Below are 11,509 nucleotides of genomic sequence, written 5' to 3'. Positions count from 1 at the left end.
GGTGATTCAAGCAGCATGTGAGTGGTTCTGAAAATGTTACTGGGACAGAGTAGGTATCCCTGAGCTGTTGACTCAGAATTGACAGGAGAGGCAGGATCCTGCCATGTGAGATGGCCAAGGAAGGACTGATGACAAGACCCAAAGAATTGTGAAGGCACTGGGTAAGCGGGAAGGTTCCTGCGCGGAGATTGGAAATCCAGGCCTGTGAGTTCAGTGGAAGCAGGAAGAATACAGGAATGGCTCTTGTTGCCATGAGGCCTGTGAGTTCAGTGTGCCTTGTCCATGCTGGAGGTGAGCTCTGGGTTCAGCCTGCCTGGGTTGCTAAATGATTTAGTGTGTTTGCGTGTATGTCATGTGTCTAATTGTAGGTGGATGTGTGTGAAGATCAGAGGACAGCTTTTGGGAATCAGTTCTTAGCTAACCTTGGGTTTTTGGTTTTTTTATTAGATGGCCACTTTTAAAAATTGTGTAATTAAAATTGTATAATTGTGTGCACAAGTCTGTGCCATAGCACACATGTGACACATCATGTGTTTGGAAGGACAACCTTGTGGAGTCCTTTCTCTCCTTCCACCTTTCTGTAAGTTCCAGAGATCAACCTCTGTCACCAGCCTTGCACGGCAAGCACCACTCTACCTGCTGAGCCATCTCACCAGCCCATTTTTGTCTCCTTCATTGAAAGTTGTATTATGCCCAATGTGGCACACTTGCAGTTCTAACATTCAGGAGGCTTAAGCAGGAGAAACACGGGGTAAGGCCAATCTAGGCTACACTAGCAAAATCATCTCAAAACATCTTTTAGTGAGTTAAACTATGGGGCCTGTCCTACTTAGAGTTTCTATTGCTGTGGCAAAACACCATGACCAAAAGCCAGTTGGAGAAGAAAGGACTTACTCAGCTTACAGTTCCACAGCACTGGTCATCCTTAAAGGAAGTCAGGGCTGGAACCTGGAGGCAAGGACTAATGCAGAGGCTATGAAGGGGTGCCACTCACTGACTTGCTTGCTCAGTCTGCTTTCTTACAGAACCCAGGACCACCAGCCCCGGGATGAAACCACTCACAATGGGCTGAGCCCACCCCTATTAAGAAAATTATGACTAGGAAAATGCTATATATCTGGATCTTAGGAAGGAATTGTCTCAATTGAGGTTCACTCCTTTCAGATAACTATATCAAGTTGACATAAAACTAGCCAGGACAGGGCCACAAGCAGGCCCTATCTGTGGTTTGTTTGCTGTGCTGAGGGTCAAATTCAGGCCTGAGCACATACTAAGCTAATGCTTTGCTGCTGGGCTTGACCCAACACATTCAAGTCCTAGGATTCAAGACCAGCACTAAAAATGGAAAGATCTCTTGTACCTTTGATCTAGTTTCCAACATTGGTGACACTTGCAGAGTTGTATTTAGCTGGAGGCCCAGTGGTTAATAAGGAAGGAAAGAAAAAAAAATTATGGTACAAGGCTTTAATCTCAGCACTCAAGAGACAGAGACAGGCAGATAATGGGAGTAGAAAAAAGGCCAGGCGTTTAGGTTTATCTTTGGATACAAGATAAAGATATCTTATATCCAAAGATATTAAGATCTTTGGATACAAAGTAAAATCTGGGCCAGCCTTGAATGACATAAAAATCTGTCTCAGAGTGTAACAGTCAGTGTTATTGGTAGACATCAGTGTTTTCTCATCAGGACCTTGGGATTATTTTGAGGAAGGAATACATAAGATTGCTCAGAGCATGCTAATATGTATTTGCTATATATCTGATTCAGTCAGGTATATACAAAATATCAGGCTTCATACCAAATAAAACATCAGTTCTTAAGGGAAAAATATTCCTGTCTTTTTTTAATTAAAAAACATCTTCAATTTTGATTGAATTTTTTTCCTAATATCACCTAGAGATATGCTGGGAATGAAATTTCTTGGCAGCAGTTTTACATTTTCATTTATTTCCTTACTTCAGTGAACCTTGAATGTATCGGTTATTACCATATTTTAAAGAAGTATAAATCAAGGATTATAATAATCAATTTATGTCAAGTGGTGGTAGTGGTGTGAGTTTTTAATCCCAGCATTAGGAAGCAGGCAATCTCTGGGTTCAAGGCCAGCCTGGTCTATGGAGGGAGTTCCAGGATAGACAAGGCTACACAGAGAAACCCTGTCTCAAAGAACAAAATTTAAAAAACAAAACAAAACAAAAAAAAAAACCTACTTTCCCAAGTCATACAACTATCATACAAAAGCATAGCATTCAAAATCACATCTTGCTGTAGATCTTAAAAAACTCCTCCTTCCCCTGGGCTAAGGGGCTGAAGACAGCCCATGAGCGCTACCTGGACATTACTCATTCCATAGGCACACATGGAGCAAGCCTCCTTCCAGTTTCAGGAAGCTGGGGTGTAAGTACCTGCAGGAGTCAATCCTAGCCTCGAGGCACTTCATTCTAGTGGAGAAGGACAGGTGGTGTGAAGCAGGGACTCTAGTCATTTTAGAAAAGCCATCATAAAGAAAAAGCAGGCCTGGGAATTCAGGCTTTGTAGGTTCAATCCTCAGCACCAAGTGTGTGGACAAAAATCAGGATAGACAACTGGCTGGGGTGCAGCTCGGTTGAACACTGGTTGTGCAGTTTCAATCCCTAGTAGACTGCAAAGATAGTCTACAAAGTTCTTATGATCATCTACTGTGACTTACCTACCACTGTTATCTACTCTTTGAGACAGAATCTCTTGTATTCCAGGTTAGCTTCAAATTGATAGGCCTCCCTCCCTAGTCCTGGGATTAAAGCTATACACGCCCAGTGACACACCTCCAAGGCCACCAACTTCAGACCAAATACTGTGGTGTTGTGCTGTGTGTGTGCCATAGTGGCACAACTTTGGAGTCAGTTCTTACCTTCCTTCCACCTTTACATGAGTTTAAATGGCAAGTGCTTCTCGCCTGTTTACTGAGTCATTTGCCAGCCCTCCTGATGCTTAACTTACTGTTTTATCCGTATGTATTATATGTGCACCATGGAGGTGTGTGCTGGAAATCAAATCCACGTGGTTTGACTTTGTTGCACACAAAAGCATATATACAAGAGCAACATACCCTCTTAACCACTGAGCCACCCCTCATCCTTCATTAACGCTACAGGAGATTCTGGGAAGCCATGTTGGACATCCAACAGTTACTGGTTTCCTTTCCCAACTTAAAGGGCTGGGATTTTATTTACATCAGTGTATTTAATGCTAGTAAGACTTATGTGTATGGGTGTTTCCCCTGAGTGTATGTTTGTGTGCTGTGTCCAAGGCCAGAAGAGGGTGTTGGATAACTCAGAGTAGCCAGTGCTTTTCATCTTCAGAGCCACCTCTCCAGCACCTTTAATGTTCTAAACTCCTTCATCTGACAAGCAAGAACTTAGTATACATCTCAAACTGAATGCTGTTTTCTCAAACCACAGATACAACAAACAGTAAGTATTGCACATCACTCCTTTATTATACTGATTTGGAAAGAGACTTAGTTGTTATGCCCAAACGAGTTCTGAACCCACACAGTAGGGTCAAGCAGCTGGAACATGATTCAGACAGTGAAAGACAAAAATCTGGACATGATCACGGGGCACTTCACCTCTACAAAACAAGGCAAAGGGATCCAAACATAGCAAGAGGTTCAAGGAGTTAATCCCATTTCATATGAGGAATGGCTTATTTTCTGGTGACCACATAGGACTGTTTCAACTGCCACTAGCAACCTCAGAGTTGCTTTTGTGTGCTGATATAATGTATATATACTTTATTTTTTGTAAAAGTAAATGTAACACATAGACTTGATAAGATTGATCCCAACCTTCTAGGGCCAGCAGCTCCTTTAGGGTCAGAGAGAAAGTAGGGTCTTTTAAATCACCATGAGGTTACTTTCGCTCTCCACTGGAATGACTATGCCCCCAGTTACCTAATTGCAGTAAGTGCAGGACAGGGACAGGGACAAAACTGGACTGCAGCTTCTCCTCATTGGTCATACCACAGCACAGTTCCTCCCTGACTTCTTCCTAAGCAGACCCTTAGTAAACAAAGAGCTAAGAAAAACTATAATTACTGTCTCTCAACTCTCCTTGTACAGGGAGCCGTCCCTGGATGTGGACCAAGAACCTGCACCCCCAGAGGTGTTATCCTGACTAGACTCTATGAAGGGAGTGGGTGCAGAGGATAAAATACTAAAATGAAAATGGGAGCCACAGGTCCCCATCTGCAGCTACAACTTAAGATCCTAAAGATGTAGTCAGTGTGATGGGTGCTGGGGAGGGTACAAGAGGCAGAACAGGCAGGGAGGGTGTCGGGAGAGGAGTCTGCCTCCTTGGTTCACTTCTTCACCTTGCCCTGAGCAGCCACAGCTTCCATGGCTTTACGCACGGTCTCCTCATCCCCCAGGAACTGCATGGGCTTGATGGGCTTCAAGTTCTTGTCCAATTCATAGACGATGGGAATACCCGTGGGCAGGTTCAGCTCCATGATGGCCTCTTCTGAGAGACCTGAAAGAGCCACCATTCTCAGCCACTAGACAATTGTGAGCCCACATCCTCTTCAGATTCACTCTTTACCTACCAATGGCAAAGCACTTAAGAAGGAACAAACAAGACGTTCTTTCTGATCTACTGTAATAGTGGATCTAGTGTACGTACCATGGAACAGCCCCCAAATATAACTTTCCAGGCCTCTCAATAGCATTAGAAAGAACAAGAAGGTATGAGATTCTAAGATGAACCACCAACAAACTGCAGAAAGTAGCACTACAGATATCCCTACAAAAGTAGATGTAGAAACGAAGGCCTCTGTTCTCCTCAGACATCCTATAGCCTAGCCATCTAGATCGCTAGGTCCTCAGGGCTTCTCAGACCTGAGTCACATTGTGATTGCAGTTTCAATCACGTGGTGAGTGCAGTTCAGGCACTCCTAGAGCAAGTAAGCATGTACAACTTTAATCACAGAGTCACTTAGCATGTGACAGTTCTGAACTGAATATCATCCTACACATAGCAGAGTGTCAGAGGCCCACTGTCACTATTCTCTGACACACTTCCTGCTGCCTTGGAATCAAGGATCTCACTATATAACCCTGGCTGACCTGGAACTCTAAGTGATTCTCTTGCTTCAGCCTCACTGGTGTAAGCCACCACATCCTGCTGGCAGACCACAGTTGAGAAAGGAAGAAAGTCCATCTACACTGTCAAATTTTCCCCAGAGGCCTCCTTGTTACAAAATCAATCTGATGCTGATAGTTCTGCTGTATCATCCTTAAGGACTCCTGTAAGAAGATGCACATACCCTCCAGATGCTTGACGATGCCCCGAAGGCTGTTGCCATGGGCGGCAATCAAGACCCTTTTCCCCTCCTTGATCTGGGGGACAATTTCTTCATTCCAGAAGGGCAGTGCTCTGGCAATAGTATCCTTCAGGCTCTCACAGGAGGGTAGCTGGTCCTCAGTAAGGTCTGCGTACCTGCGATCCTAAACAGTAAGGATTCCAAGGTTGCCAGTTATTCCAAGTTGCATCTCATGCGTATCCACTCTGCCTAGCTGCAACCCTAAGGGATTAAGTGATGAGGAGCTCTCAAGGGTCCAAACTGCAGCTCAGAACTTGAAGAGGATCAGTAGTCATTGTCCTGCATCCTCATTTCCCAGTCCAAAACATACATAACTTAGAAATCCAGGAAGGAGGCTTAACAAAGGAAACAATGTTTCCCAATCCCCTTTAGTTTGCTGCTGGCTTAGGAGGGCTAGTGATGGCTTTATAAAATATGGCAGTAGATATGGAAAGAAGGCACCCTCTCAGATACAACACTAACTTCCAACTAAACCCTGTAACAAGTGAAGGTCATTACTTAGCAGTGGGAGGTTACGTTAATTATTATAATTCATAAGGTTAATGACAAGAGGTAGACACACAAAAGAGGCCTGGGGCTGGAGAGATGGCTCAACTGTTAAAAGAGAACATTTGCCGCTCTTCCAGAGGACCCAGGTTTGCCATAGAGGTTCACAACCACCTCTAGCTCCACAGCATCTGATCTCTTATGACCTCCAAAGGCACCAGGCACGCATGTGTGCACATAAGTATATACAGGCAAAACACCCATACACATAGACTCGGAAGATGAAAATAACTTGGAGTGAGGCCCTTGTGCTAGCCCAATGCTGACGAAGTGACCACACCTGCATACATCCATACCTTGCTGATGTTGCTGTAGAAGGGATGATCAGGCTCCATGGGAGGTGGTGGGACATCGTAAGACCGTCTCCAGATCTTTACCTGTGCCTCACCATGCTTAGCTGCAGTTTCTGCTTTATTGAGACCTGTTAGACCCCCATAGTGTCGCTCATTGAGACGCCAAGTCCTGACCACTGGCAACCACATCTGGTCAATGGCATCCAGGACTGTCCAGAGGGTCCGGATTGCTCTCTTCTGCACAGAGGTGAAGCAGATGTCAAATTCATAGCCAGCATCTACAAATTAAGAAGTGCAAATGAGCCAGGTTTGGTGGCACATGCCTTTAATCCTGGTACTAGGGAGACAGAGCAGGTCTTTGTGAATTCAAGGTCAATCTGGCCTCCATGGCAAGTTCCAGGACAGCCCAGGCTACAAAGAGTCCTTGTCTCAAAGAAAAAAAGTGCCAAGTAAGAAGCTAGCAAGGCCTAACATGAGCTACAAGTGTTTTATACCGAAGTGTCTTATACAGGTAGTCTAAACAAAAACTGCTTGGGCAAGATATAGTGGCACACACCTTTAACCCCAGTATGAAGGAGGCAGAGGCAGGGGATCTGTGAGTTAGTTACAGCCCAGTCTACTTAGTTGCAGACCACTCAGGGATAGTGGAACTGTATCAAAAGAAAGAAAAAGAGAAGACAGAAAAGAGAAACTATTTGGCAAAGTATTTGTCATAGTTGCAGCCTTTAAGGGAAAATGTGTTGACTTACATTATAGCCAACAGCACACTTCCTATTGGCTCCAATAATTTCAATAATATACTGTTAGCCAACTAACCTGAGGCCTATACATCTCACTCTAACCCCTAGAATATTACACCTGAACATTTCAGTGAGTATTTTCACTGAACCTACGTTCAATCCCCAGAACCCACACAGTGGAAGGAGTGCCTACCACAAGTCGTCCTTCCCACGACATGCACCCCAAGGCATGCACATGGGTAAAGACCTATGTTTATACAAAATAGATGAATGGGTTTAATTTTGTTTTAATGAAAATGGATCATAAAAGTGTGAACTCTGGGACTGGAGAGATGGCTCTGTGGTTAAAAGCACTGACTGTTCTTCCAGAGGTCCTAAGTTAAACTCCCAGCAACCACATGGTGGCTCACAACCAAGTGTGTAGTGGGATCTGATGCCCTCTTCTGAAGAGAACAGTGTACTCATATACATAAAATAAATAAATCTTTAAAACATGTGAACTCAGGCAGTGGTGGCACACGCCTTTAATCCCAACACTTGGAAGGCAGAGGCAGGCAGATTTCTTGAGTTTGAGACCAACCTGGTCTACAGAGTAAGTTCCAGAACAGCCAGAGCTACACAGAGAAACCCTGTCTCGAAGGAAAAAAATAAAACATATGAGCTCTTAAGTCATAACTAGCTTTTTTTAAAGATTTATTTATTTATTTTAAATATGTGAGTATGCTGTAGCCGTCTCGGCATCGGATCCCATTACAGATGGTTGTGAGCCACCATGTGGTTCTAGGAATTGAACTCAGGACCTCTGGAAGAGCAGTCAGTGCTCTTAATCACTGAGCCATCTCTCCAGCCCTATAGCTAACTTTTCTAAAGGGCTCATCACTGCCCCCATACCAAACTGATTTAGTCTTCACTAGAATCCTATGATGTTACAATCTTCTCAACCCATTTTTAGCAGATGAAAAAAATAAAGAGAGGTGCTAGACATGGTGGCATGTTTTTAATCCCAGCTCAGTCGGGAGCCAGGATGATCTTGAGTTCAAGGCTAGCTAGCTGGGCTTGTCTTTGTATTTTTGAATTAAGGAGCTGTCACTTTTCTTATGCCAAGACACACTCCTGCGTTCTCCAGTACACAAGGCCCTCTTCAAGATTAACCACAAACCTTTCTGGGCATTGCTTCATATTGAGAGAGACTAGCAACAGTTATAAAAAAAAAAAAAAAAGTGAAGTAAAATTTCCTGCTAGTCATTCAACTGACAGTGAGGCCACTGAGACCAACTAGTGGGGAGGGAAGATTAACACCAGGAAAACCACCACCACCCATGAGGGAAGACAGATCTCACCCGAGCCTCTGCACAAGGTGATGAGGCTGACAGCCATCACATCCTTTACCATCTCCTTAACCAGAAGATGAGGAATGTTCCCCGACAAAGCGCTGAGTCACCCACCGAGAATACCCACAGAACAAGCCTCAGCTCCCAGGATTACATGCTACGAGCTGTCTCGCTCCAAGTATTTCCAAATAGTCCCCAAGGCCAAAGTGGTACCCCCTGAGGATTCTGGCAAGAATGCCACAGGATCAGGAGCACAAAGACACTTCCATTTAACCCAAAGTACAGCCATGGGTACAATGGATACGACATGGACTCCTACTCCCCCCTATCCCCCAGGGATCCCTTCCTTCCTCAGCCTAAGACTGCATGGAAGCCTCACTAGTTTCCTTCTGAAATCCTCAAGAGCTCTGGTGGAACAGTATGCACCTTGGATCTTCTGTTACTGAATTATCCACAGTAGCCCTCAGTCGGTTTTTGCTTTTAATCTTCCATCCTTTAATCATCTGTGATATCTTTTTGGGAGATGCTAAACTTACATCAGCTTTTTAAAGACAGTCTAGCTCTGTAGTCCAAGTTGGCCCAAGCTCTAGATCCTCCCATCTCAGCTCCTGGGTGCTGAAAAAAATTACAGGTATGCAGCACCATGTGCGATCTTATATGTGATTTTCTAAAACTTACTGCTACAATATTTAAGGCTGAAATGGGTCTTATTATTTTCCAGTTCAACATATAATCATCATCTTACCCAGAGAACAGAGAACTTTGTCCTGAGCTAGGCATCAGCAAACTACCACAGGCCTATACAGTGTTTCATGGCACAGTGCTAAAGAAAATGGCTTCCTTAACCACTTTCCTTTTTCTAGCCTCTCCTACATAGGTCATACATCTCAACGTATGCTCGTTTCCTTGCATCAGGATTTCATGTTCAAAGTCTTCCTTCATCTGAAAAAGATGTACAAGAAGAAGCTAGGGAGGGCAACCAAGACACACAATATGACTTCAAGCAGCCATCAGCAACCCTTCAGTTGCCGCCATGTCCAAGTTAGGATGTGCCCTAATCACCAAGAGAAGCGCCTCTTCACTACGGGGATTCTCTCTGTTGCAGGGAGTTTGCTTCCTTATTAGCATCTCCAAAATCACAGAGAACTGTGGGTGGTGCGGAGTGCCCAGCACGGATAGGCAAAGGCAAGCTTTTATCTCCAGGACGCTTCCACCCTTTGCCCAGCCTCTGTCCTTGGCCACCAGCCCGCCAGTTCCTCACACTTGTTACTCCACCCAGAAATGGGGCAAGGACACTGGATTAGACCTAAGTAGTTATGACCTTGGACAAGTCTTTCCAGTCACTTTTCTAAACTATTAAAGGGACAGAGAGAGGTAAAAGGGAGGGAAATTAAATCTGACTGCTTTATGGGGCTATAGAGAGCATCAACTGAAATCACCCACTCACATTTCAGGATTCGTTTTTGTGCTTTGCTGCTGAGCTACAAAGCTCTCAGAAGCACGCGGTTTCCGGGTGCCTCGAAGGCCATTAGAAATCTCCACCTAACATTCCTCACTACCCAGGACGAGCCCGTGACCTGTCGCTTCGCCATGATCGGCAGGCCATTCAAGTAAACGCGGGTACAGCCACTGAGGTCTCGGGGAATCCTCCGCCAGGCGCCCCAGGCCCTCGTGGTACCCTAAAGGGTTCTGGCCGCCACAGGTGGGGCTGCTCAGACCGGAAGGATAGATTTTCGCCCAGCGGCGTCTGCACCGTCTTTCTGGTATAGCCTCTCACACTTAACGGGGTGACCTTGACAAGCGGGCTCCCCATCCTGCGTTCACCTCCCCAGATGAAAACTCAACTGGAGAGGCCGCCAGAGGTGCCCGCCTCTGGAGAGGGCGCGGGGGCTCAGGCGGCCCCTAGGCCGGTGCGGCCCCTTACGCCACACCGCGCTCGTCTAGCTCGTACCTCGCAACGCCTGCCCGCCGCGCTTCGCCTCCTCGTGGCCCGCTGGGCTCAGGTCGGCGTCGTACCAGCCGCTGAAGCGGTTCTCCAGGTTCCAGGCGCTCTCGCCGTGCCGGATCAGCACCAGCTTGTAAGCAGCCATGGCGACAGGTAGAGGATGCGGCAGCAACTGAGGATCGCTGTGATTCTCTTCGCAGCCCGCCCCCCGCTCGCGCCTGCGCGCTTGCACTCTCCCGCCCCGCTCCCGCGCTCTTTCTCCCCGAAATCTTTCCACTCGCTCCGCAGACCTCCGCCCGCCCCGTATGCGCATGCGTCTCAGGCAAATTCTGCGGCCTGCTGTGGGGGGGGTGTAGTGCACCGCGGCTGCAGTGCGCATGTGTCGTACGTAGCGGTACCCGCGTGCTACCCGGCAGTCACGGAGCGCACGTAAGCAGGGAGGGCGGAGGATCCTGGTAGCCAGCTTGCGTCCCGGGGCGCCGGCCGGCCACTCTCTGCTTCCTCTTTAGGAATGATCACTTATCCTTTGAACAGTTCTTCAGCCCTACCAGGCCACAGTCCCATCCCTGCGCAGTTCCAATATACACCCTTTCTCTTTTAATTTGTACTTCCGACAGGTCACAAAACCTCTCAGCCTCACTTGTAAAAGTGGTACCTGGCTTACTTACCCTCTTGGCCTGCTTGCTCCCACTCTGTCCCCTCTCCCCTTCCTCCCCTCTTCCTAGTCCCTTCCCCCCCTCTTTCCACGTGCTCATGGCCGGCCTCTACTCCTCTACTTCTCTACTCTCTCTGCCTCTACTACCCTCTTAACTCCCCCATGCCTTCAATAAACTCTATAATATACTATTTTTTAAAAATGTGCTAGATTAAAGACGTGGTTCATTACGACAGTCAGAGCACAGTTTTTTATAATTCTTTTCTTCTGGTAAAGAATCCTAGTGCTGATTCTGTATCTGAGAGTGTCGAAGCTCCTCCTGTCTAGGTCCACAGGCTCATGTCCTAAAAAGAAGCAAATGTTAGGCCCTTAGAACATTACAGAAAGGAATGTCTGTCTCCTTACCCCAGTTAGTAGTATCCAGTTGTCAGGACCAGTTTCTCCTGCCCAGGCTGTGGTCTCTTAGTTTATTTCCATTAAATCTCTTCACGCGCATTTAACATTAGCCAGACAGTGGCCTATTACTAAGAATGGGCTAGTGTCATGAATTCCTGTCCTTTTAGTGGAGAGCAAAACCCGCATTTAAACAATTGACAACAGAACTGAACCACTTTCTGTACTTTTGACAGAGAGCCAA

General features: G+C 46.1%; 1 protein-coding gene across 1 annotated transcript; it reads right to left on the bottom strand.

The window, feature by feature from the left end:
- Nucleotides 1-3,458: 3,458 nt before the first annotated feature.
- Nucleotides 3,459-10,476, bottom strand: Pgam1 (phosphoglycerate mutase 1). Its single transcript, XM_034512156.2, has 4 exons — nucleotides 10,224-10,476; nucleotides 6,205-6,479; nucleotides 5,306-5,486; nucleotides 3,459-4,512 (listed from the first exon to the last, which is right to left on the bottom strand). The coding sequence occupies exons 1-4, from the start codon at nucleotides 10,360-10,362 to the stop codon at nucleotides 4,343-4,345; spliced, it is 765 nt and encodes a 254-aa protein (XP_034368047.1). The 5' UTR covers nucleotides 10,363-10,476; the 3' UTR covers nucleotides 3,459-4,342.
- Nucleotides 10,477-11,509: the final 1,033 nt, after the last annotated feature.

The sequence above is a fragment of the Arvicanthis niloticus genome, chromosome 1 (genome assembly GCF_011762505.2).
Source record: "Arvicanthis niloticus isolate mArvNil1 chromosome 1, mArvNil1.pat.X, whole genome shotgun sequence".
Lineage (NCBI taxonomy): Eukaryota > Metazoa > Chordata > Mammalia > Rodentia > Muridae > Arvicanthis > Arvicanthis niloticus.
Note: the sequence above shows the minus strand (reverse complement) of the source record. Positions and strands in the feature narration are given on the sequence as shown.

Excerpts from the sequence above, each read along its gene's own strand:
- Pgam1 (XM_034512156.2), bottom strand. The coding sequence starts at position 10,362 with ATGGCTGCTTACAAGCTGGTGCTGATCCGGCACGGCGAGAGCGCCTGG. Across the intron at positions 5,487-6,204 it reads TCTACAGCAACATCAGCAAG|GATCGCAGGTACGCAGACCT; the intron begins GTATGGATGTAT and ends CTTACTGTTTAG. Across the intron at positions 4,513-5,305 it reads CATCGTCAAGCATCTGGAGG|GTCTCTCAGAAGAGGCCATC; the intron begins GTATGTGCATCT and ends TGGCTCTTTCAG.